This window comes from Hypanus sabinus, chromosome 11 (genome assembly GCF_030144855.1).
Source record: "Hypanus sabinus isolate sHypSab1 chromosome 11, sHypSab1.hap1, whole genome shotgun sequence".
Lineage (NCBI taxonomy): Eukaryota > Metazoa > Chordata > Chondrichthyes > Myliobatiformes > Dasyatidae > Hypanus > Hypanus sabinus.
Genome location: NC_082716.1, coordinates 108381952 through 108408680, shown reverse-complemented (window position 1 = coordinate 108408680; position 26729 = coordinate 108381952). Strand labels below are relative to the sequence as shown.

General features: G+C 43.8%; 2 protein-coding genes across 4 annotated transcripts in view; one reads left to right on the top strand and one right to left on the bottom strand.

Annotated features, from left to right (window-relative positions):
* The first annotated feature begins 8038 nt into the window (after positions 1-8038).
* On the top strand, positions 8039-21117 carry LOC132401517 (alpha-ketoglutarate-dependent dioxygenase alkB homolog 6-like). The gene is made up of 5 exons (XM_059983543.1): positions 8039-8092; positions 13114-13174; positions 13347-13534; positions 18719-18829; positions 20845-21117. The coding sequence occupies exons 1-5, from the start codon at positions 8039-8041 to the stop codon at positions 21115-21117; spliced, it is 687 nt and encodes a 228-aa protein (XP_059839526.1).
* Positions 21118-23503: 2386 nt separating this feature from the next.
* LOC132402260 (cytochrome P450 2C42-like) overlaps positions 23504-26729 on the bottom strand; it is a 54192-nt gene continuing 50966 nt past the window's right edge. For all 3 annotated transcript variants that reach the window (XM_059985060.1, XM_059985059.1, XM_059985061.1), the window contains one exon: positions 23504-26108. In XM_059985060.1, the coding sequence (XP_059841043.1) occupies positions 25949-26108 (160 nt within the window). In that variant the 3' untranslated portion in view covers positions 23504-25948. The remainder of the gene's footprint in view (positions 26109-26729) is intronic.

Here is a 26729-nt window from a genome sequence, read left to right as displayed (position 1 = left end):
GGGTGGGTGGGAGGCTGGAGTTCAGGCCCGGAGGCTGTCTAATGAGGCAATGAAGCCCTCAAAACTGCTTCAGCACCTTGAGACCAAGCACCCTGCACTTAAAGACAAGCCTGTTGAGTTTTTTGAGCGGGAAAAACGTGAGCAAGCGGGACAGAAGCAAGTGCTGAGAGCCACTAAAACTAAATTGCGGAATAGACTGGACGTATAAGGAACCCCCTTTGAGTATCGCTGTCTCCCATCAGCCCTCGATGGGACCACCTTGTTACAGGGAAACAAGCCCAGGGCTCCCTCTGATTCAGCGATATTGGTGTGTTGCAATGATTTTATATGTTCGTACCAGGAAAATATGCGCTGTGTGTTTAATATTAAATTCGTTAGATAAACCCTTTTAGAAACGAAATTGAGTGTATTAGCCACTTATAAGCGACTCATTGTTGACTTTATCACCTATATTCCAGTTGTGATTAACACAGCGCCCCCCCCCCCCCATCGGCTGCTCTGTGGTGCAAAAAAGGGTTGGTGACTCCTGTGGTAGACAGCATTGAACACCAACTTGCCTTCCGCTCACGCCTTGATGATTTTAAAGTCAATGATATCAGACTACAACCTGGTGTTTAGGATGCATTAAAGTTCAAGGTTCAAGGTAATATTTATTATCAAAGTACATAAATGTCACCATATACAATGCTAAGCTTCAATTTCCTGCCGGCATACTCAGCAAATCTATAGAATGGTATCTATTAGAAAACTGATATAAAATTAACCAGAGTGCAGAAGACAACAAAGTGTGTAAATGAAAATATAAACAAATAGCAATAAATAACAGAACATGAGTAAGAACAAAGAATTGATTGTGGACTTCAGAAAAGGTAACACGACAGAACACGCACCAGTCCTCATTGAGGGATCGGAAGTGGAAAGGGTGAACAATTTCAAGTTCCTCATTGCCAGGATCTCAGAGGATCCAACCTGGGCCAAATAAATATATATGCAGTTACAAAGAAGGCACAACGGTGGCTATACTTCATTAGGAATTTGAGGAGATCTGGTATGTTACCAAAGACACTCGTAAATTTCTACAGGTGTAACGTGGAGAACATTCTAACTGGCTGTTTCGCCATCTGGTTTGGGGGCAAGAGGGCTACTGCACAGGATCAAAATAAGCTGCAGAGAGTTGTGAACTCAGTTAGCTCCATCAAGGGCACTATCTTCCATAGTATCCAGGGCATCATCAAGGAGCGATGCCTTAAAAAGACGGCATTTATCATTAAGGACCCCCATCACCCAGGAAGCGCCCTCTTCTCATTGCTACTATCAGAGAGGAGGTACAGAAGCCTGAAGGGACACGCTCAATGATTCTGAAACAGCTTCTTCCCCTCTGCCATCTGATTTCTGAATGGGCATTGGACTCATGAACACATACTTATTTAACTATTATATACATATATTATATACATACTCGTTTCTATGTATGTGAATTAGGGGGAAACCAGGCAATGAATATTTCCAACAAGAGAGATCCTAACCATCATCCCTTGACATTTAGTGGCATCACCAACACTGAATTCCCTACTACTAACATCCAGGGGGTTACCACTGGCAGGAAACTGAACTGGTCTAAACACCGTGACTACCAGAGCAGGTCAAAGGCTAGGAATCCTGTGGCGTTTAACTCACTTTCTGACTCCCCAAAGCCTGTCCAGCATCTACAAGGCTCAGGTCAGGAGTGTAATGGAATACTCGCCACTCGCCTGGATGAGTGCAGCTCCATCACCACTCCAGAAGCTCAACACCATCCAGTACAAGGCAGCCCACTTGATTGGTACCCGTCCCACAAGCATCCAATCCCTCCACCATCGATGAACAGTTGCAGCAGTGTGTACTATCTGCAAGATGCTCTGCAACAACACACTGGAGTTCCTAAGGCAGCACCTTCCAGACCCATCACATCTAGAATGACGCAAAGAGCAGATATACAGGAACACCACCACTTGGAAATCCCCCTCCAAGTCTCTCACCGTCCTGGCGTGGAAACATATCACTGTTCCCTCATGGTCGCTGGGTCAGGATCATAGAATCCCCTCCCTGACAGCACTGCGGGGGAACCCACACCTCAGGGACTGCAGCGGTTCAAGAAGGCAGCTCATCACCCCTTCCCAGGGGCAACTAGGGATGGCCAATAAATGCTGGCTTAGCTGGCTATGCCCACATCCTGTAAATGAAATATATATACATATATATAAAGAATATACACACACACACACACACACACACACACACATACACATATATGTGTGTGTGTGGCTGTGTGCGTGTCTATTACATATATAATATACATATTTGTTGTAGTTCAGTTTTTTCTGTTAATATGTATTGCATTGTACTGCTGCATCAAAGTCAACATTCACGACATTTGCTGGTGATATTAAACCCGATTTGAATTCTGATTTTGACATACACTCAATGGCCACTTTATTAGGTACATGAGATGCCAAATAAAGTGGCTACTGTGTATCATAATGGATAGTGTTAAGTTGAACAGTTAACTCAGCCATGTACAGTCCCAAGCCCCTCTGCATGGAGCTAGCAACCCCATCCCGAAAAAACGCAGAGCTACTGAAAAGGAAGCAGAAGCTTCAAAGACATCATCCTTGCGAGAGGAAGCATCTTCACCTATATGGGCTACACCTGGAGGCAACTTGAAAGCCTGTCCCTGGACAGAGGACCAGCGACCTATGCCCCAGTAAGGGAGATGGGCTTCAGTCAGTATGAACATACAAGATGTTCAGTCAAACGAAAGAATTATAGGAAGTGTATCCAGAGCAAAAGGATATTGGTAGCTAGAGAAAACAGACATTTCTGACACAGAAAAATTGGTTTATGGACAGTTCTCAGGAATAGAAGCCTTGCATGACTGATGATGCCCTGTAGTTGTAAATTCTCTTTAAGAAATGTATCATTCTGTTCAGGCAACAGCGTTGGTTGGATTTCCAGCATCTGCAGAGTTTCTCATTTCTGTACGCGGAGATTTCGTTTATAATCAAGGAGCTTAGTGCCCTCTGCTGTCTGGATAATTCAAAAGGTTCCTGCATTCAAACCTATTGTGTCTTGATGAAGAGTTGCAGCACAAAACGTCAACCGCTGCTTCCTTTCCATAGTTGCTGCCTAACCTGCTGTGTGTGTATTACTCCAGAATGTTGTGTGTATTACTCTGCATTCAGAAAGCTTCTCACACCAAAAACACACGTGTAATACACTAACCAACCCAGATACGTCACGGACAAGGAAATGAATACCATGCAGGGAAAAGTGACTGGATAATTAAATGAATGCAAAGAGGTTGAAAAAAACTCAAACTGAACTGAGAGACAATGAGCAACAATACTGCTCCCCTCCTCCCTTTCTACCAGGCATTGCAACATATGTTCGTCTGCTTAAAGGTGCTGTACCTGCATCCCTGAGAGCTAAGTCCGAGAAGTCCTTCAGAAGATTGTGAAATCACTGGTTCATTAAGATGGTTAAGCTGAAAATACAGTCTGCAGTTTGCAGTAAAAGTAGTTCAGAAGTATATTTATGTAAGCTGCCTGCAAAATGTCACTATGTTTCACCAGAGCAATCTTGCTCAGTTCTATACAAGAGCAACACAACTGGTATTCTTGGATTTAATGTCCATTCAGAAATGGGATGACAGAGGGGAAGAAGCTGTTCCTGAATCATTGAGTGTATGCCTTCAGGCTTCTGTACCTCCTTCCTGATAGTAGCAATGCGAAGAGGGTATGTCCTGGGTGATGGGGGTCCTTGATGATAAATGCCGTCTTTTTGAGGCATTGCTCTTTAAAGATGCCCTGGAAGCTGGGGAGAATAGTGCCCATGATGGCGCTGACTGAGTTCACAACTTTCTGCAGCTTATTTCAATCCTGTGCAGCAGTTACCCCCACACCCGCATACCAGACAGTGATGCAGCCACTGGGAATATCTGTAGAAAATTGCGAGTCATTCAGCAAAGAAACTGGATATTTGGCCAACCAGTCCACTCCAAGCAAAATTCCCATTGAAACCATTTCTATCTGAACTCTTTTGACCAATATCTGTTTAAACCTTTGCTATCCATATATCTGTCCACATAGTTTTTAAGTAGTATTACTAAACCTGCATCAACCATCTCTCCTGGCAGCTTATTGTATACAGTATACAGACCACTCTCTGATGGAGGAATTGCCCCCCCCCCCAGGTTCATACGAAATCTCTCCTTCGTACCTTAAACCTATACCCTCTAGTTCTCAGATGAAAGGTCTCAATCTGAAGCGTTGTGAGTCCATTTCTCTCTGTATTCGATGCCTAGTGTGTAGAGTTCCTCAGTACGATGAGTGTTGCTCCAGATTCCAGCAACTTCTGCCACTTGATTCTCCACCCTACCAAATAAAACTGGGCGCATCCATCATAACTTTGCCCCTTGTGATCTTGTTTAGATATAGAGCATGGAACAGTCCCTTCCAACACAAGGTGCCACACTACCCAGCAACCCAGCTGGATAACAGCCTCTCCCCCCCCCTCCAGGCTGTGAGACCTCTGAACCCCCTGCTACCTCCCACTACACATTACTTATGACAGTGCCAGCAGCAGTCATACTGTTGTGCATTTTACTGCATGTTGTATTTGTACTTTATGGCCACTTGTAAATGTACAGAATACTTTTTTGTCAGTTGAAAGTTCAGAGTAAATGGGATTATCAAAGTACATAAATGTCACCACAGACAGCCCTAAGTTTCATTTAATCGTGGGCATAATGAATAAATATATAGAAGAGTAACTATAACTGGATCAATGAAATATCAACCAGAGTGCATGTGCAACTATAAAAAAATAGCGATAAATATGGAGAACATGAGGTAATGAGATAAAGAGTCCTTAAAATGAAATCATTGGTTGTGGGAACATTTCAGTGATGGGACAAGTGTGTGAATTCATCCCCTTTTATTTAAGAGCCTGATGATTAACTGTTCTTGAACCTGGTGGTGTGAGTCCTGAGGCTCTTGTACCTTCTACTTGATGGCAGCAGTGAGAAGAGATCATAGGCTGGGTGGTGGGGTCCCTGATGATGGATATTGCTTTCCTTCGACAGTTTGATTTAATATATATTTAGTATGTCATATATGTTCTCTGTTTTTGCACCTTTTTCCTCATGAATGGTGTTTAGCTATATATATGTGTACAGTTGTATGACAATGAACTTGAATTTGAACTGGACAAGAGATGGAATAGAAGGTGGTCCAGTAGGAACATTAATTGAGTAAAGAGTTCTTGAGCGATTGCTATCTGAAATCTAAAATCATGATGAAATATAAACATCTCGTGACAATGGCACTTTCAGGAGTGCCTTCAATCAGCACCAACCCAAATGCATTGCCCCGTCAGTTTCATAATACTGCCCCTAATCTTGTACAGGCCCTCCTCGTTTTAGATGGCTACTGCACCTCCTCAAATCAAATCAAGTTTAGTTATCATTCACCCATACATGGATACAACCAAATGTAACAGTGTTCCTCTGGGACAAGGTGCAAAACATACACAGCACATTCAAAACAGCAAGGAAAAAAAAGTCACGCAAAAATCTTGTCCAAGACATTGAGTGACATGTGCTGCCAATTGATGGTATAGTTCCCGGCAATCCAGCCTGTCATTCCACAGATCAAACACTGGAGGGCCCCACTGACGGGGTGTTGGGCCAAGATGCAGGGCTGGTCTCTTCACCCTGAATGGGAAACTTCCAGTCACAAATCTCTAAACTTCCTTTCCCTGAGCAGAGCGCCCTAGATATCAAGCAGGATAGAACCAGACTACAGCGCACAGTGAGGACTGCTGAGCGCATCATTGGAGCCTCCCTGCCCTCTATTGTGGACCTGTACTCTTCCAGGTTGAAGAAGAGGGTGGGGAACATCATAAAGGACTCCTTCCATCCTGCGCACGGACTGTTTGAACTGCTTCCGTCTGGTAGGCGCTTCAGATCCCTCCAGACTAAGACTAATAGGCACTGGAGAAGTTTTTTCCCTACTGCGGTCACTTTGCTGAACAGTTAACTGCCGGTTAACTGTCGGCTAACTATTACTTGGATTGCACTACTTGTATGTATAATCTATATTTTCATTTATATTTATCATCTGTTATGAGCAGAGAGACAACATCTGCCGGAAGTAAATTCCTTGTATGTGCACAGGTACTTGGCGATTAAAGTCTGATTCTGATTCTGATCCTCCCTTTGGTTTGTGGCTTGAAAACACCCAAATTGTGCACAAACCAATGTTTGGGAGACCAGCGGGATGGACATGCTGGCAGCTGCAGGGCAGCAGGCATCTTCTGCTGGGTGGGAGCTCGGTCTGTGGCCACGCTAGCAACTTGCAGTCGGTTAACTTCCAGTTACAAACAGTCCTCAGGAGTGGAGCCCTAACATTAACCTGGAAAGGACCTGTATGCAAACGAATTATCAAGCGTAGTCCTGCTTGATGTCCAAGAATCTTTAACCTGTTATGTGTGATGAGAAAAGCAGATGGAGATGGGGTCCAGAGTTGACCCCCCTGTGAACTATGCTGCTAACGAGAGAGATGAAGAGGAGGTGGAGGCATCCTGTTGCAGATGGGAGAGAGAGAGAGAGACAAGGTCGGTCTCTCCTTCTCCCTCTCCCTCTCCCTCCCTCACTCTCCCTCCCTCTCTCTCCCTCCCTCTCCCTCTCCACAACAGCAACTACCTTGACTTACACTGAACTGAACTCTGCATTATCTTAAGACTATTCATTAATCCCTAGACTACGATACAGCTTGGTTTTGATTCTTATTCCTACACTTCTGTATTTATCATTGCTAATCTGTTTTATATCTATATTTGCATTTTTGATACTGTATCACTTAGTTTACTAATAAACACCTTTAGTTACAGTATCACTAGTCTCCAATGTATCATTCTATTTCTGCTGGTGTGGTAACCCGGTCACGGGGTACATGACAAGCCTTTTATTAGAGATCTTTTGGTGAATTAATCAAACATTAGAGTTGAAATTGAATGTTTAAATCAGGTTGCCATTAGAGATCCTCGTCCGTGGATCCCTCAGAGTTGTCACACAATTTGAGAGAGTGGTTAAGAAGGCACATGGCGTGTTAGACTTTATTAGTCAAGGGACTGTTCAAGAGTCCATAGGAGCGGAATTAGTCCATTTGGTCCATCGAGTTTACTCCTCCATTTCATCATGGCTGATCCCTTTCCCTCTCTGCCCCAATCTTCTGTCTTCTTCCCATTTCCCTTCATGTCCTGACTAATCAAGAATCTATCAATCTCTGCCTTAAATATACATAAAGACTTGATCTCCACAGCCACCTGTCGCAATGAATTCCACAGATTTACCACTCTCTGGCTGAAGAATTTCCTCCTCCTCTCCATTCTAAAGTCATGAGGTAATGTTGCAGCTCCATGAAACTCCTGTTTGACCACCTTTGGAGTATTGTGTTCAGTTCTGGTCACCTCATTACAGGAAGGATGTGGAAGCTTTAGAGAGGGTGCAGAGGAGAATTACCAGGGTGCAGTCCGGATTAGAGAGCATCATTTATGAGGATAAGTTGAGCAAGCTGGGGACTTTTCCTTTGGAGCAGGGGTTCCAATTACCAAACTTTTTTATGCCATGAACCCCTACGGTTAATCGAGGCTGTTTACACAGAGAGTGGTGGGTGTGGAATGCACTGCCAGCGTGGTGGTAGAGGGAGGTACATTTGGGAGATTTATGAGACTCTTAAATGGCCCTCCATTTTTCTTTTGTTCCTGTGCCTATGTGGGAGGGAAGGGTTAGATTGATCTTGGAGTAGGCTAAAAGGTTGGCACAACAACATGAGCTGAAGGACCTGTACTGTGCTGTACCATGTTTCAGAAAGTCAAGAAGCAATATTGCAAATAGATTTAATTGCTTCTTATGAATTTACAGGTTCACTTCAGTGACTGATGAACAGCCCTACCTATTTTAAAAAGCAGATGTTACATTCTTCAGTTTGAGCTTCCCATGGCTGCTCAGAACGATGGTCCTTATGATCTGGAGCTCTTCCGTGTGGTTCAGGTTTGTTAGTACCTCATATTCAAAGAAGTATACGGGAGTTACTTGCCTGCTGGTATAAGTAGATATGTTAAATTCTAACGGAGGAATTTCTTTAGCCAGAGGGTGGTGAAACTGTGGAAGTCATTACCACAGGTGGCTGTGGAGACCAAGTCATTGGGTATATTTAAGGCAGATAGATTCTTGGTTGGTCAGGGCATGAAGGGATACGGGAAGAAGGCAGAAGATAGGAAATGGGAGCTGAGAGGGGAATTGATCAGCCATGATGAAGTGACAGAACAAATGGGCTAATTCTGCCCCTGTGTCTTATGGTCTTGTGGTTTAACTTGTATTTGGCGTCGCTCACATTGTTTGCTGGTGAAATGACTGCACTTGGGTTCACTATTGTTCCCTTGTTGTTTCTTACATACTAAAGCACTGCAGGATGCGTAAACTCATTCCCTCTCCATCTTCTGAATGAGTGAATCCTGTGGGAATTGAGTCACGGCTTCATGCTTTGAGTTGTTGAGGGATACAGCATGGGTGGCAGGGTGTAGTTATGTATCTACCAAAGGAGGTGTAAGGCATTTTGTTTCTCTGCTATTCTGCAGGTCACCCTTGGGCAGGTGCTTCACCTACTTAACCCTCCCCATCCCCCCACCCACCGGGTATCAGGGTCATGTGAAGCCATGGGAGCAGGTGGTGGATGGTCGTATGAGCAGTTGGTGCATATCACAAGTCCTGGCATTGCGACCACTGACGGTAGGCAGACAAACTCTGAAGAGTATTGATTATGACTGGGGGGGAGGTCACTGTCTTGTAAACATACTGCCGAGAAGAAGACAATGTCAAACCACTTATGTAGTAAAATTTGCCAAGACCAATCATGGTCATGGAAAGACCAGGTCATCCCCGTCATACGACACGGCACATAACAAATGAACTGCATAGTGATAGGCCCTTCAGTCCGAAGTCTGCACCAATTATTAACAACTGATTTATGCTAATCCGGTATTAATCCTATTTTTCAGTGTCCTTACTTTTCAAGTTTCTTTTTGTAGCTTCAGTACAGTGCAATACATAACATTACTACAAAATTGTGCCAAGTTTTAGACACCTTAGCTATATCTATATGGTATGTGTACATATGACAAAAATAATTTTTTTTCAGAATATAAAGATAAATGTAAAAGATGGAGTACAGTATCTGGAATTGTGTGGTCATGCACCTTGGTGGAAGAAATAAAAGCATAGACTATTTTCTAAATGGGGAGAAGATTCAGAAATCTGAGGTGCAAGGCGACTTGGGAGGCTCATGCAGGAATCTCTAAGGTTAACTTACAGGCTGAGTTGGTGGTGAGGAAGGCGAATGCCATGTTAGCATTCATTGTGAGAGGACTTAAAAGTAAGGATATGATGTTGAGATTTTATAAGACACTCTTGAGACCACAGTTGGAATATTGTGACTAGTTTTGGCCCCTTGTCTAAGAAATGATCTGCTGACGTTGGAGAGTTCATTTGGAGGAGATTCATGAAAATTATTCTGGGATTGAAAGGCTTATCACATTAGGAGCGTTTGGTGGCTCTAGGCCTATACTCACTTTAATTTAGAAGAAAGAGGAGGTGAATCGCATTTAAACCCATGGAATGTTGAAAGGCCTAGAGGGAGTGGATGTGGAGAGGATGTTTTCTATGGTGGGGGTGTCTAGGACCAAAGGACACAGCCTCAGGATAGAGGGACGTCATTTAGAATGGAGGTGAGGAATTTCTTTAGCCAGATTGTGGTGAATCTGGAATTCATTGCCACAGGTGGCTGTGGTGGCCAAGTCATTGGGTATATTTAAGGCACAGGCTGATAGACTCTTGATTAGACAGGGCATGAAGTTTTAACAGGGTAAAGACAAGATATTGGAGCTGAGGTGAAAAATGAATCAGTCATGGCCAGAGCAGACTTGATGGGCTGACTGGCCTAATTCTGCTCCTTTGTCTTATGGTCTACATCAAAACATATAGTGAAATGCGTCATTTGCATCAACGACTAACATGGTCCCAGGATGTGCTGGGGATAGCCCGTAAGTGTCACTGTGCTTTCAGCACCAACGTAGCGTTCACACAACCCACTAACACTAATTTTGATGCATTCAGAAATGTTTATTTGAGTCTCTAATCAATTTAATTATTCTTTGCAAATCAATTTCATTTATGTGTGTTACACATGAGTCTTGCCTTTGAAATTCAAATGTGTTCCAAGTGCTACCCTCTCTCTAATGCTAATTATGAAATAGTGTATAATTATTGAAACTTTGCTTTTTGCTCCTTTTAGGCTCCAGCAACTGCCTATTCCTGGCAGAGTGCTCAGAGGATGTGCAGACCAACTTGCAGATGTTCTCACTGTCATCTTTAACCTCTCCCTGAGCAACGCCCTTGTTCAAGGCTTCCACCATCGTCCCCATGCGAAGAAGTCTTCAGTGTCCTGCCTCAGCGACTACCGTCCCGTTGCACTCACATCCATCATCATGAAATGTTTTGAGAGGCTCATCATGAGGCATATCAAGACCCTACTACCCCCGTTATGGGACCCCCTGCAGTTTGCGTATCGTCTCAACCGCTCAACTGACGATGCCATTGCCACCACCCTCCACCTGGCTCTCACCCACCTGGACAAAAAAGACACATATGTTCGAATGCTGTTCATAGACTTCAGTTCAGCATTCAACACAATCATCCCTCAGAAACTGATTGGAAAGCTGAGCCTACTGGGCCTGAACACCTCCCTCTGCAACTGGATCCTAGACTTCCTGACTAGAGACCTCAGTCAGTCCGGATCGGGAGCAGCATCTCCAACACCATCACACTGAGCACGGGGTCCCCCCAGGGCTGTGTGCTCAGTCCACTGCTGTTCACTCTGCTGACCCACAACTGTTCTGCAACACGCAGCTCGAACCATATCATCAAGTTTGCTGATGACACGACCATGGTGGGTCTCATCAGCAAGAATGATGAGTCAGCTTACAGAGAGGAGGTGCAGCAGCTAACGGACTGGTGCAGAGCCAACAACCTGTCTCTTAATATGAACAAAACAAAAGAGATGGTTGTTGACTTCAGGAGAGCACAGAGTGACCACTCTCCGACGAACATTAACAGCTCCTCCGTTGAAGGTCATTAAGAGCACTTAATTTCTTGGTGTTCACCTGGCGGAGAATCTCACCTGGTCCCTCAATACCAGCTCCATAGCTAAGAAAGCCCAGCAACATTGCTACTTTCTGCAAAGGTTGAAAAAAGTCCATCTCCCACCCCCCCCCCCCCCACCAATCCTCACCACATTCTACAGGGGTTGTATTGAGAGCATCCTGAGCAGCTGCATCACTGCCTGGTTCGGGAATTGCACCGTCTCGGGTCGCGAGACCCTGCTGCGGATAGTGAGGTCAGCTGAGAAGATCATCGGGGCCTCTCTTCCCGCTATTACAGACATTTACACCAGATACTGCACCCACAAAGCTAACAGTATTGTGAAGGACCCCACGCACCCCTCAGACAAACTCTTCTCCCTCCAACCATCTGGCAGATCATTATCTGAACGGTGTAGAGTTAGGTAAGGGAGAAATACAAAGAGCAGTTCACCTGCATGTTGAAATCCCCCATAACTACTGCGACATTACCTTTGCCACATGCCAATGTTAACTCCCTATTCAACTTGCACCCAATATCCATGCTACTGTTTGGTGGCCTGTAGACAACACCCATTTGGGTCCTTTTGCCCTTATTGTTTTTCAGTTCTATCCACACAGACTCTACTTCTCCTTACCCTCTGTACCCCCTTTGCAAAGGACTGAATCTCATTCCTCACCAACAGGGCCACCCCACCCCCTCTGCCCACATTTCTGTCCCTACGATAGCACGTATACTCTTGTACATTCATTTCCCAGGTCAGATCCTTGATAGTGGGGAGGCTAGTGCCCATGATGGAGCTGGTGAAATTTTCAGTCCTCGGCAGGTATTACTGATCCTTTGCATTGGAGCATGTAACCCAGACGTTGATGCAACCAGTTAGAATGCACTCCTTGGTATATCAGGTCAGAATAAGAATCCAAATCACAGTCACGTCTATTATCACTGACACATGTTTTGACGCAGTAGTACAATGCAAGAAATAAAAAATTACTCCTAAGTTACCGTAACAAATGTTGTTTGCCCTTCATGTCCCATGATGATAGGAAACCTGTGGGGGAGAGTTTTTAAAGTGCAAAAGCTGTTGCACTGAGGGATTCCCACTCTCTTGACCTCGGAAGTCCAGGTACAGTGGTACAAACAAGCATCACAAACTGGGGTCTTCCTTTGTTGCACTGGATGACCAGGACATCTTCTGTGTCTTATCGTGCCCTATGCTCTCTGCGGAGCATTGTGGTACCACCTTCCGACCATTGGATCTCACTGTAGATCTCATCCACCCAGTCCACCACAGCTGACATTGCATGTTAGGACAAGCATGGTTCCTCTTTCACTCGGGTATGAGGCGGCCGGCTACCCTCAGCTGGTTTAGCACGCCTTTCGAAGCAGTGTACCAGGTGCAGCTACTGTCGCATGCAAACATAAATCTTGCTTACAGTGTCTGTCCTAAACTAGGTAGAAATAATTTTCTTTTTTGTTTCTGGCAGTAGTGCTAACTCTTGCCTACACTCAGAAATGTGAACCAAGAATGTCCTGTAGTTCCTCAGACTAGGAGCTGTTCTTCAGGTGTTTGCCAGTTGAATTTGGGTGCTGGTCTGCAGTTGATGGCCACCCATCTGCTTTCTAAACTAAATGTTCAGCTTAGTTCAATTCAGTTCAGTTCAATTTAACGCTCTGTCATTCAATCTCACAGAGACAGTCTCTTCCGATCAAAATTGCACAGAATAGCAATTTTTTAAAAAGAGCCAGAGATCAGAAACGCATCATAACATGAACTACAGAGTCCAATCCACAAACTGTGTTGATTAAACCTCTTCACTGTTGTATTTTTTTTACTCGTGCTTCTTGTCTTCACAGATTGTGTTTTTAATTTTCAGATTTATGATTCACTCAAACTCAAGTGGACTCAGTTGTCAGGAAGAAGGCTACAGAACTGGGGTGAGGGAACACCTGAGTAATAGGGGTATAAACTTTCCCTAACTGAGTACGTTTATGGGTGGATTATTGAGAAAGACATAGCTAGAATAAAGTTGAATGAATTATTCCATATCAAGGCTGACAACCAAAAGGAAAAGCTTCCATTCATATTGGCGCTTTTCATGACCTCTAGATGTCCCAAACCAAGCATATCAAGACTACAGCTGCGAGAAGTACATCCAGCTGCAGCTTCCAACAATCCACGTTAAAGAGTTGGAGCTAGAATTGGATAAACTCTGGATCATTTGGCAGGCTGATGTGGTGAGAGATAAGACGTATAGAGAGGTAGTTATATCCAAGGTGCAGGATACAGAGGACTGGGTAAGTGGAAGTGGAAAGGGGTTAAGGAGTCATTGCAGAGTACCCATGTAGACATTCCCCTTAATAACGGGTATTCTACTTTGGATACTGTTGAGGGGGATGGTGACCTAACAGAGGAATGTCACAATTATTGGGTCTCTGGCTCTATGACTCAGAAGGGAAGTGCGAGGAGAAGAGGCACGATGTGGTGACTGGGTATTCGTTAGTAAGGGGAATGGACAGGAGGTTCTGTGGGTGAGGACGAGATTCCTGGGTGGTATGTTGCCTTCGTGGTGCCAGGGTCCTAGACATCTCAGACCAGGTCCTCTGCATTCTCAAGTGGGAGGGTGAACAGCCAGAAGTCATCCATGTAGATGTCAATGTTATGGCTAGTGCAAATGACAAGATTCTGCATGGGGATTTAAGGAGTTAGATGCTAAGTTAAAGGCAGGACCTCCAGTGTTGTGATCTCAGGATTGCTACCCATACCACATGTTAGTGAGGCTAGAATTGCAAAGATTCTGCAGTTTAAAACATAGCTAAGAATTTGGTGCAGGAAGGAGGGCATAAGATTTTTGGACCATTGGATTCTCTTCCAGGAAAGGTGTGACCTGGACAGATGGGACGATTTGCAACTGAACTGGAGGGGACTAATATCCTAGCAGGAAGGCTTGTTAATGCTGTACCATGAGTTTTAAACCAGAGTTGCAGGAGGATTGGAACCAGTGTGCCAGAACAGTTAGTGGAGAGGTTTTGGAGGCAGATTTTGGTTAGACCTTAGACCAAAGGTTGAGCTTGGTGTGACTAGTGTCCTGAGCTGTGTATATTTTAATGCAAGAAGGATCGTAGGAAAGGTGGATGATAGTGCTGAAGATGAGATAGCTGGTTTACAAACAGAGGCAAAGTGTAGTAAGGACCGGCTGTTGATAAGGCAAAATCACAGTCAACAGGATGAATTGCAATGTAAAAGGTGGACAAAAATTGAATAGATGACTGAAGGTGTTTTATTTGAATGCATGCTTTACATGGAATATGGTCAATGAACTTGCAGCGCAGTTGAAGATTGGCATCTATGATGTTATAGGCATCATTAAATGATAGCTAAAAGAAGATTATACCTGGGAGCTTCAAGTCCAAGGATACACATTGTATTGAAAGGAGATGTAGAAAGGCAGAGGGGGTGGTGTGGCACTGCTGGTATAAATATAATGAAATCATTAGAAAAAGGTGACAAAGGGTTGGAAATTGTTGAAAAATTGTGGATAGAGCTAAGGAACTGCAAGGGTAAAAAGACCCTGATGGGACTTGTATACATTACCCCAAATAGTAGTAAGTATGTGGTCTACAAATAACAGCGGGAGATAAGGGGAATGTTACATTAGTCATAGGGGATTTCAATATACAGGTAGATTTGGAAAATCAGGTTGATGCTAGAGGGGGAATTTCGAGAGTGCCTACAAGATGGCCTTTTTGAGCAGCTGATAGTTGAGCCCACTCGGGAATCAGCTATTCTAGATTGACTGTTGTGCAATGAACCAGAATTAATTAGGTAGAGCTTAAGGTAAAAGAACCGGAAGGGTCAAGTGATCATAATGATCTAATTCACCCTGATATTTGAGAAGTTAAAGTCAGATGTATCAGCATTACAGTGGAGTAAATGGAATTACAGAGACATGAGTGGAGTTGGCCAGGATTGATTGGAAAAGAACACTGGAAGGGATGACAGCAGAGCAGCAATGGCTGGATTTCTGGAAGCAATTCGAAAGGCACTGTGTGTATACATCCCAGGAAGGAAGTATTCTATTGAAAAGATGACATAACTGGCTAACAAGAGAAGTCAAAGCCAACATAAAAGCTAAAAAGGGGGCATCTAATAGAGCAAAAATTAGTGGGAAGTTAGAGGATTGGGAATCTTAAAAACCAACTTACTGCCGTATTTCTTTTACAGCGCTGTCTTTCCTCTTGTCTTCTCTTTACTGCTTTTTCCTTTATATTCAAAGATTCATTTATAATCAAAGTATATATGCAGTATACAACTCTGAAATTCTTCTCTGGATAGCCATGAAACAAAGAAAACCTTGGAAGTCTTTCAAAGAGAAACAGCATCCCCCATCCCCTCCACAACCAGCACAGCAACACAATCATTAACCCCCAAAGCTCCCTTCACCGCACAAAATGTGACAAGTACACTGGACCCCAAATATCCCTCTCCCCGCATGATAAAATGAACACAATCTCAACAAGGACATTTTGCCTTAAATGCCCTCTCCTTGCACATAAAAAACGAGATAGAACAGTCAGAAACACAGAGTATAAAATCTGTAAGACTGAAAAAAGTCCATAGGCCAAATTCATATCTATAGCCATGTCAATAAACACAAAAAGCCTCAGTGATCTCCTTCGGGCACAGTGACAGAGGTACATTTTACCACAGCCACCCCTTTCTCGTACTCATTACCACCTTCTGGGTTAGTGCTTAGTGGTGGTTGTCCAACAGGAGGAGATCTGTATGAGAGTGGAAAAGCTGTTGCACTGGGGTAGTTGTACTCTCTCGACTTTGGAAGTCCGGGTCCAGTGGTACAAACAATCGTCATAAGCTGGGGTCTTCCTTGGTTGCAGTGGATGATGATGATGCCTTCTGTGCCTTGTCAAGCCTTTTGCTCTGCACAGACCGTTGCAGAACGGCCTTCCTGGTTGTTGAATCTCAATATAGATCTCATCCACCCAGATTGCTTGAGCTGGTTTCACATGCGCGGACAGGTACATCCCTATTCCATCGGGGTATGAGTCCCGCCGGCTACCCTCACCTGCTTTAGCCCGTCTGTTGAAGCTCGGAGTACCAGGTGCAGCCGCTGTCACATGCAAACAGCAACATGGAGCCACAGGTGAGAGCAGAGTGTGCGGTGGGGACCACAAGTGAGTGAGCTGCCCCAGATTGGACAGGATCAGCCCCTTCACCAGAGGTGCTATCCATCCCTGGATATCCCATACAATCCACCAAAATGAAGCAATATTAAATGCTCAAATATGAGCTAAGTTTCACCTTAATTATATCACTTGTAAGTGCCGTGGCATGGATTTCTAATAAGCAGTTCCTATTACAGCAATGTATTTTATATATAATGTATATAATTGTTTGTATCTAGATTTATGTAAAATAGAAGGGGAAAGATTATCGTTATTTGTCAAATGTATTTCAAGACATACAGTGATATATGTTTGTGTCAATGATCAACACAGTCCAACTATGTACTGGGGCAGCCCACAAGTGTCACCACACTTCTGGCACCAGTATAGCATGCCGACATCTTACTAACTCTAACCCGTACAGCTTTGAAATGTGGGAGGAAACCCATGTGGTCAACATGCAAACTCCATGTGCTTGGTGGCAAAGACATTGATGCCCACTGTTGAAACTGTGAACAAAGTCACTGGAAAAGACACTGAAGCTGGTGGATATGGAAACCTTTATTCTAGCAAACCGAGTATGCAACTATCTACTATGTTTTCAATTTCATAGTTTTCAAACACCTTCTTCACACCCTCACTCCAGACACCCAAAATGACTCTTATAGAGCTCTATAGATAGAGCTCTTATAGATAGCGGGGTCAAGGGATATGGGGAGAGGGCAGGAACGGGGTACTGATTGTGTATGATCAGCTATGATCACAGTGAATGGCGGTGCTGGCTAGAAGGGCCGAATGGCCTACTCCTGCACCTACTGTCTATTGTCTCTAGGCTGCATTCAAGTGGAATGTGTGTTTGTTTGTGATTGAGTCCAACCTGCAGTTCCAGGAAGCCCATTGTTCTGAGCTGTGTTTTAAATTCAATCTACAATCCACATTCAAAACTGAAGAATGGTTGCTAGTTGATGCACTATCAATAACTCCAAAAAACTGGAAGTAGAGTAAATACTGAAAGGCTTTTATTAGCAGTAAAACGGAGCAAGATGCTGCCCCCATGCCTCGCACGCGGTGGCGGGCAGCCAAGATGGCGACCCCCATGCCTCGCATGCAACGCTGCTTGATCCTGCTTGCAGTTTGTACTTACAGACCTTGGCGAAGTGGCACCTTCTTTCCACAGCTGGAGCAGGTAGCTTCTCGGGCCGGGCAGCTTTCTCGGGAGTGCTTCTTGAGCCCACAGAAGTAACACTTCGTGGACTTGCAACTGGCAGCAGCTGTGGTCGATTTGCTGGTGGGTTGCGGGGTCTGCGGCGTCCATGAAGCCATTGGGAGATCTCGTGCCTGGAGAGTGTCAGAGTTGTGCAGAGCGGCCTCCAGCTCAATCGCCGAACGTAAGGTAAGGTTGGTGTGTTCCAGCAGCCGCTGACGCACGTACACTGACCTGATCCCTGTGACGAAGGCGTCTCTTACCAGTAGCTCCGCATGCTGTTCAGCCGTCAGCTCCCGGCAATCATAGGCCTGCACGAGTGTCAATAGGGCCCAGATAAGCGCAGTGCTTGACTCTCTTGCCCGCTGCTGCCGCGTCGCTAAATGATGTTTTGCACAGATGGTATTTACCAGCCGCAGGTATTGTCTTCTGAGGGTGCTCATCACGTTGTCGTAACTCGGCAGGTCTCTAGTTGTCAGGTAGACCCATGGACTGCCCCTGGAGAGGAGAACTCTGTGCTTCGCAGCAGATTCGGTCACTTCAATCTCCTCCAAGTATGATTCGAAGCAGGCTAGCCAGAGTTCGAAAGTGTTGCCGGCCTCAGGTGTTCGCGGGTCGATGTCCAATTTGTCGGGTCTCAAAGCGCGCTCCATGCTTTAAAATTACTGCTAATAAAACTGATGCACTATCAATAACTCCAAAAGACTGGAAGTAGAGTAAATACTGAAAGGCTTTATTAGCAGTAAAACGGAGCACGTCCATGCCGGATGACTGCCCTAGACTGTGGGAGGAGCCACAGGAGCAGTCAGCAGAGGGGCGTGTCCGGGCAGGTATACATGGTTTACCACACTAATGAAATTAATATTTGCTATACACCCTAACTGCAGAATACACCCTAACACACACAACCCACTAACCCTAACCTGGACGTCATTGAAATGTGGGAGGAAACCCATGAGGTCAACGTAGAAACTGCTTACAGACAGCAGCAGGAATTGCTGGTGCTGTGAAGCATTACGTTAGCTGTGCCAAATAATCCCAGTTTGTATTATTGAGTTGTTGTGTGAAATCAGTTTTTGTTTTTGTCCTTGTAGCCTCACGAGGATGGTCCTCTGTACTTTCCAACTGTGACCACTGTAAGCCTTGGCTCTCAAACTCTACTAGATTTCTATCATCCCAGTACAACAGAGAATGAAAAAGGAGAGGTTAGTATCATTTATCTAGATCATTACTTTTTGCTATGTCATGTTTATATGATGGAAACGTTTTGAATATTTCATCTCACCTGAATTTGACAAAATGTCAAGATTATAGAACAGTACAGCACCGGAACAAGCCATTCAGTCCACAATGTTGTACCAAACCAGCTGAAAAGCAAATCAAAAACACCCGAACACTAATCCCTACAACCTACACAATGTCCATTTCGCTCCATCTTCCTCACTCCATGTGCCTATTCAAACCTCTCTTAAAAGACTCTAATGTATTTGCCTCTACCACCAAACCAGGTAGCACATTCCAGGCATCCACCACTCTCTGAGTAAAAAACTTACCCCTCACATCCCCCTTGAACCTCCCAGCCTCTCTCACCTTCAATGCATGTCCTCTAGTACTAGATATTTCAATCCTGGGAAATAGATACCCTCTGTCCACTCTATGCGCCTCATAATCCTATAAACCTCTATCAGATCTCCCCTCAGCCTCCAATGCTCCAGAGAAATACAACCCAAGTTTACCCAGCCTCTCATGATAGCACCTGCCCTCTAAATCAGGCAGCACTCTCTCCAAAGCTTCAACATTTTTCCTATAGTGGGGTGACCAGACTGTAAGCAATACACCAGAAGTGTCCTAACCAGAGTTTTATAAAGTTGCATTCACCATTTCAAGCCCTGTAAATATTTTTTTCCTCACCTTGTTGGTTTTTCATTCTGTCCAAACTGATTTTACAGTACTTGCTTTCTGATGCAAGATCTTTCAGTGCTAACCCGTGTGTCTGAAAAACGTGTGCATTGAATTTGACTGATACCTAGACTCTGTGTAGTGGGCACTAGTTTGGTGCCACTTTCAACTGTGAAAATTATACCGTGAGTTCAATTTACCCATAAAGTTTTCAGGCACATCCTACTTTTGTCAACATCAAACAGTGCCTCAACTAACTGAGAAATGCCAAGTAGTGTAGCATTCATCATGACACTATTACAGCTTGGGGTGTTGGAATTCGGGGTTCAACTCTGGCATCCTCTGTAAGAGCTTTTACAACGTTTCTGTGAGTGCATGGGGTAACATAGTGGATGGCTGGGTAGATAAGTTGGTTGGTTAGTTGGCAGCCAGGTAGGTAGGTATGTAGGAAGATAGCTGGGTGGTGCAGCTTGTTGGGCCAGTTCTGCACTGCACTCTACCTCTAAATCCATGGACCAATACCATTAAGCAAAGGGTCCATGGACGCCAGGTTGGGAGCTCCTGATTCAAATAAATAAACAAATACACAGCTGAGCTTTGCCTGATGCAGGCACCAAGGGGTCACCTGTGTAAAGCCAGGTTGGTTAATCATGCATCATTAAATGCATCATTGGAGGTACTGGATAGAATCGTTTCTCTCCCCTGCCATGGGTGTGTAATTGGGATTATTCGGCTGGAAGGGCCTGTTACCATACTGTAGCTCTACATAAATTATCATCATCAATCTAGCCCTTAGTTGTCAATAATTAAATAAAGACATAATTGTACAAACTTGGACAGTTCTAAAATTTGATCCTGTTATAATTACAATTCTATAGATTTGCTGAGTATGCCCACAGGAAAATGTATCTCACGGTTGGAAATGGTGACAAATATGTACTTTGATAATAAAATTTACTTTGAACTTTAACAATAACAATAATGTCCCAATTAGTGTAACTCAGAGATTTTAGTAGTCAATTAAAAATATAACATGCTGTGGCTCACCCCTGGCTCTAACTGGACTAAAACTGACTATGATAAAGGGTGAATATGTAACTATACTTTGCTCTTCTGTACCTATGCCCCAGCCCAGATGACAAATTACCATAATAAACATGCAACACAAATTACAGACAAAATAGATACATGGCTCCGACAGTAAAGTTGAGGTGTAAGATGGCAGTGATGTTCAATAATCTATTTCTTATGTAGTACTTGGGGAAATAAATGTGTTGGTTTTGAACTGGATTTTAACTAATTTGTGTCCCACCTTTTCCAGATTGCTGTACCTCAAACCGAAGAGAATCGCTACTTTTTATCTCTGCTGGTTGAGCCACGTAGCCTACTGGTGCTGAAAGATAGCATGTACTTGAAGTACCTACATGGAATCAGACCAGTGTCAGAGGACGTTATCACAGACAAGGTGGCAAACCTGACGTTTTGCAACTCAAAACTTGGAGCTGTTTTAACGAGGACTACAAGAGTGTCTCAGACTATACGTCATGTGCCAAAAGTTTTAAAAACTATCAGACTATTGAGGAAGAAAGAATAAGAGAGAATTTTCTTTAAAATAAGTTGAGGCCCACTCCCCCTACAGGACACCTTGTTGCTCCCTGAATAAAAAGACACAGCTGTGCCTCCAGTTCCTGAGGAGACCGAGGCAAGTGAGGCTCCCTACCTACCCACACCCATCTTGACTGCATTTTATAGGAGCACCATTGAGAGTGCCCTGACAAGTTGCATCTTCATCTGGTATGGGAGCAGCAGAATATCGGATCAGAAATCCTGACAAAGGGCTGTGAGAGTGACTGAGAAGATCATAGGGATCTCCAGTGGTCCAATGGGGTCACTTTTCAGGAGTGCTGCACACAGTGTTATCAAGGATCCCTCCCATCCATCCAGCATCCTCTTTGACATTCTACATCAGGTAGGAGACTCCGATACATGAAGACAAGAACGGTCAGGAAGGGAAACAGCTTCTTCCCGCAGGCTGTTAGGCTTCTGAACTCCCTACCGCATCACATTAGAAATGTCTCTAGATAATATGTACTGTACTCTACAATATTTAATTTATGCACTTTACTTTGTTTATTATTATGTAATTCATTTGTAGATTTAATGCTTACTTTCCTAAGTTATTGTGTGTTATGAGTACCACTGTGCTTTACACCCTGGTCTGGAGAAATGTCTTGTTTGCGGTATACATGTATACAATTAAATAACAAAAGCTTGATTTGACAGGAACAACGACAGCAAGACAAGCCCTTGCTTCCTACCCCACACACCCCAGGACAGGCCTCCACATTTCTGGGCCTTCAGATTCCGGTGGACTCTAACTACCAGACATCGGATCTTTGACTTCCCCAAAATCTTGCAAAGGGTTACAGACCCAGGGCGTCAGCCATCAGGCCTCAACTTTTGGACTTTCAATCTACTCCAGAACTACCCAATGACAATGAAGTGGAGACCCCCAAATTCTGGGCCTCAAACTCAGGTCTCACCGACTTGCGTACCTGGGAGGTCATTGGCCCTCGTGCCTCCTGTCCGCACAGAACTTCAACCCCAGAAAATGCTGCCAATTCATTCTCATTTACTTTAGGGTGGGGTCCACCAGCCTTTGGCCTCACTGGTCTGCCAGACCGACATTCAACCTCAGGAACTATGTAAGTAAATTCCACACATTTATTTATTTAGAGATACAGCTCGGTAATGGGCCCTTCCAGCCCAATGAGGCCGTGCCACCCAAACCCCACACGTGACCAATTAACCTACTAACCCATATATCTGGAATGTGAGTGGAAACTGGAGCACCTGGAAGAAACCCACACAGTCATGGGGAGAACGTACAAACTGCTTACAGTGTCAGGAATTGAACCCAGATCGCTAGCGCAGTAATAGTGTTGTGTTAACCACTAATGCTACCATTAAACATGCATGTAGCTTGCCTGTTATATCATTATAATCTTCTGAGTTTTACAAATTGCAGAATAAATTTAAATACCTGGTCGTTGAATATTACTCTTCTCGAAGAGGGCCATGACCTTCTTGTGGGTTGTGGCTGGCGTGCCTCAATGACCCGGAGTGCTATGTTGGCTGGACTCAGAGATTTATGATTTGGCTGTTGGTAGGGTCACCCGTGTCAAAGAATAGAGGCCAGATTCAGAGTGGTCCACCAGTACTCCAGGTTCAGGGAGTTCAGCTCAAAATTGTTATGGAAACAGCATGAAGAATCCCTCTGCATGTGAGTGTGACAGAATACCCGAGTCTCCATCTGGACTTGTGTGACTGACACAAGTGAAACCACAGGGACGGGGAGTGACTGACATGATGAAGGAAGCCCCGAACACCACCGGAGATGGAGGAGCTTCATTGCTGCTCTAAATGCTGGCGGTGTAATGGGCAGTCAGTCAGTAAGTAATGTTACTGTGTACGACAGGCTGTCCTGAAATACACACCAACTAGTCTGGCATGGTTTAATAAATTATTGTAAGAAATTGCTTATCATATGTACTGACTGTAATATAAATGAATGCCTGTGGTCATGAATATTGACAAGTTAGGTTTTATTTATTTAGTGTAATCAGTAAATACACGTCTCGACTTTATTAAAATCTAACATTTGTTTACCATCACCATGTCTGAGATGCTGAAGTGTTGGAATGGACAGTAGTTTTGATGGACTGTCAATGATGGTCTCTGCAAGATTTGCTGTTGCTTGCATGTTGGTGGTGGTGGGGGGGGGGGTTGATGCCTTTTCTGGGGCAAGTGGGGGGAAGGGGAGGGTTGATGATTTTGTTGCTGCTTGTTGGGGGAGGGAGGCGTTGGGGCTCTAATGTTTTCTGTCATTCATTCTTTGCGTTTTTCTGTTTTGTGAATGTCTGTGAAGAATTTCAGGTTGTATACTGTATACACTCTGATACTAAATTGAACCATTGAACCATAACTCATTTAAACTTTAATGGATTTTCAGCTTAAACAGAATAACTGCCCATCTCACTGTTGCCATGGGAACAGCTGATGTATTTCTGTGTGACCAAACAGGGAAGTATCATAATTTTAAGTGTTCAATGTGTTTAAAGAATATTTAATAAAGAATTTTATAAATGCAAAATCAATATACTGATAATAAACAACATGTTGATTACAATGTGAGATTTTAATAACACAGTGGTTTGAACAATATCCTGTGGTTCCTGAATAACTGACACAAGATATAAATTTTTTTTAATATAATGAAGATTTGCCAAATCAGGGCCACATCAGCAGATGAAAGATTTGATTTTTTTTGCCACATTTACATCGAAGCAGAGTGAAATATGTCGTTTACCTCAATGACCGTAGCAGTCAGTGGATGAGCTAACACCCACACCTCACGAAGCCTAACCTGTATGTCTTTGGTTTGTGGGAGGAAACCAGAGCACCTGGAGGAAACCCGTGTGACGACAGGGAGAATGTCCAAACTCCCTGCAGACAGCGGTGGGAAATGAAGCAGGTCACTGGTGCAGTAATAACATTATGCTGTTCTGCTACACATTAATGTTCCTGAGGATGTCAACCTCTGTTTACTGACCAGAGCCATTTCAACACTCAGTCTGGGATTGCTGACTCTGGGACACTGTTGTGTGTGCTGCTAAACCGGCTCTGTCGCCTAGTGAACTGATGTGTGTTGAAGCTGGATGTCACGTGATGTCAGGACACTGATACAATAATCAACAATCTTGTAAAAAAAGCTTTTGGCACATTGGCCTTCATAAATCAATGTATTGTGTACAAGAGATGGACTGTTATTTTTATGCTGTATAAGATGTTGGTGAGGCCTAATTTGGAGTAATGTGTGCAGTTTTGGTCACCTACCCACAGGTAAGATGTAACTGAATTTGAAAGAGTACAGAGAAGATTTACAAGGATTTTGCCAGGTCTGGAGGACCTGAGATACAAGAAAATATTGAACAGGTTAGGACTGTATTCTTTAGAACATAAAAGACTGAGAGGAGATTTGTCAGAGGTATACAAACTTATGGGTGTATAATTAGTCTTTAAACAGACAGTGGTGAATCTGTGAAATTCGTGGAGGCCAAGTCATTAGGTATATTTATGGCAGAGATGGATAGATTCTTGATTAGTCAGGGCATGAGGGACATGGGGAGAAGACAGGAGACAGGAGCTGAGAAGGGAATGGATCAGCTATGCTGAAATGGTGGAGCTGACTTAACAGGCCAAAAGGCCTAATTCTACTCCTATATCTTATGGTCTGTTTCCCAAAGTTTCCCAAACTTAGTCACCTATCCTCTCTCCACTGCTGCACATATTCTCTGGCTTCGAGCACCCAGATGTTCAGCTGAGCTGCAAGCCAAATGGTCTTCTGAAAATGGGGATCAAACCTCTTCAGTATTAGAGCTGCACTCACTGGGTGTGTGACAAAGAATCCCATTCTTCTCTGAAGTAATGACAACTTGACTTCCAGCTACAGAGGATGCAGAGGCATCAGAGGAATTGAACCAAAGGGTTAACAATGTGAATTATGCTTCCAGTAGTAACATAGGAGTAACCTGTGGACTCCAGCTCTGGATTTGGTGGGGGGTGGGGTGTTTGCTCATGAAGGATTCCCAATGATTGGGTATAGCTGCAAGGCAGCAGGGGTTTGAGGTCAAGTGTTTTTCTTCTCCCAGATGAGTTGCCAACCACAGCTGATGAGCCCCATCCACTCAAAATGTTTGTATATTTTTGTTATGTATATTTACAAGTAATAATCACTGTTAAAAAGACACGAATCGTGGATAATAATAAACATGAGAGATTCTGTAGATGCTTGAAATCCAAAGGAATACATAGTACGTGCTGGAGGAGCTCAGCATGTCACATAGCAGTTATGGAAATGAATCAACAGCTGTCATTTCAGACTGTGGCTCTCCTTCGGCTCTGGAAAGGAGGAGGGAAGATGTCAGAATGTGAAGTGGGGGCGGTGGGGAAGGAGGAGAGCTCAAAGTTGATAGGTGAAGTTAGGTGGGTAGGAAAGATAAAGGCCTGGAGAGGAAAGAATCTGATAGGAGAGGAGAGTGGACCATGGCAGAAAGGGAAGGAGGAGCTGAGAAGAGGTAAGAGGTGAGAGTGAGGAATAGGAGATGAGGGGAACGAGATTTTTTTCTACCAGAAGGAGATGCCATCAGGTTGGAGGCTACCCAAATGGAATATAAGCTGTTGTTCCACTGAGGGTTGTCTGACCTTGACATGAAGTGACCATGGACTGACATGTTGGACTACAGTGAGAATGAGTAAATGGGAAATAACCAAATTTTGTTACGTTAAATATATGCAAGTAACTAAATAATTTTTAACATCAACCACTAAAGTTCAAGGTGATTTAGCGAGGGACAGCATAGAATTCATACACATGGGGTACAACCAGAATTCCAGTTGCATCTGGTGAGATGTCGATGTCCTTGCGATCGATGACAGCCTTGAAGACAAAGTTCTGCAGGAGAGTGGTCAAAAAAAGGAAGAGTTCCGTGCGAGCCAAAGATTCTCCCAGGCACATTCTTTTCCCTGCAAGAGTACAGAAATGTTCTTGGAAAAGAAATCTGTAAAAGTTTGTTTACAGCATTCAACACTAATTACTTAAAATATATTTCATAATTGGAGACCCTTTTCCTGTTCCTTTGACTGTTTTTGGTAAGATTAGAGATGGATAATAAATATAGCAGTGACATAATTACCTCATGAATAAACTAAAAAAAAAGATCTGAGTTGGACTATAAGAGATAGAAGCAGAATTAAGACATTTGGTCCATCGAATAGTCAATGCAATTTTATCATGGCTGATCCATTTTCCCTCTCAGCCCAATCTCCTGCCTTCTCGATGTATCCCTTTGTGCACTGACTGATCAAGAATCTATCCACCTCTCCCTTAAACATACACAATGACTTGGCCTCCACACCATTCTTTTATATTCTAGTCATCCAGAAATGAAGGTTAACCACGTCTTTCACTTCCTCAGCACTGACTCAATCTGAAAATTAACCTTTAGGAAATCCTGGACGAACACTCCAAAGTCCCTTTGCACCTCAGATTTTTGAATTTGCTCTCCATTTAGAAAATAGTCTACGCTTTTATTTCTTTTATCAAAGTGCATGACCATACACTTTCAGACACTGTATTCCATCTGC

Coding starts and splice junctions, on each gene's coding strand:
- LOC132401517 (XM_059983543.1), top strand. CDS start 8,039: ATGGCTGCTCAGAACGATGGTCCTTATGATCTGGAGCTCTTCCGTGTG. Junction 13,535..18,718: donor TGCAGGATACAGAGGACTGG/GTAAGTGGAAGT, acceptor TTGTCCTTGTAG/CCTCACGAGGATGGTCCTCT. Junction 18,830..20,844: donor CAGAGAATGAAAAAGGAGAG/GTTAGTATCATT, acceptor CACCTTTTCCAG/ATTGCTGTACCTCAAACCGA.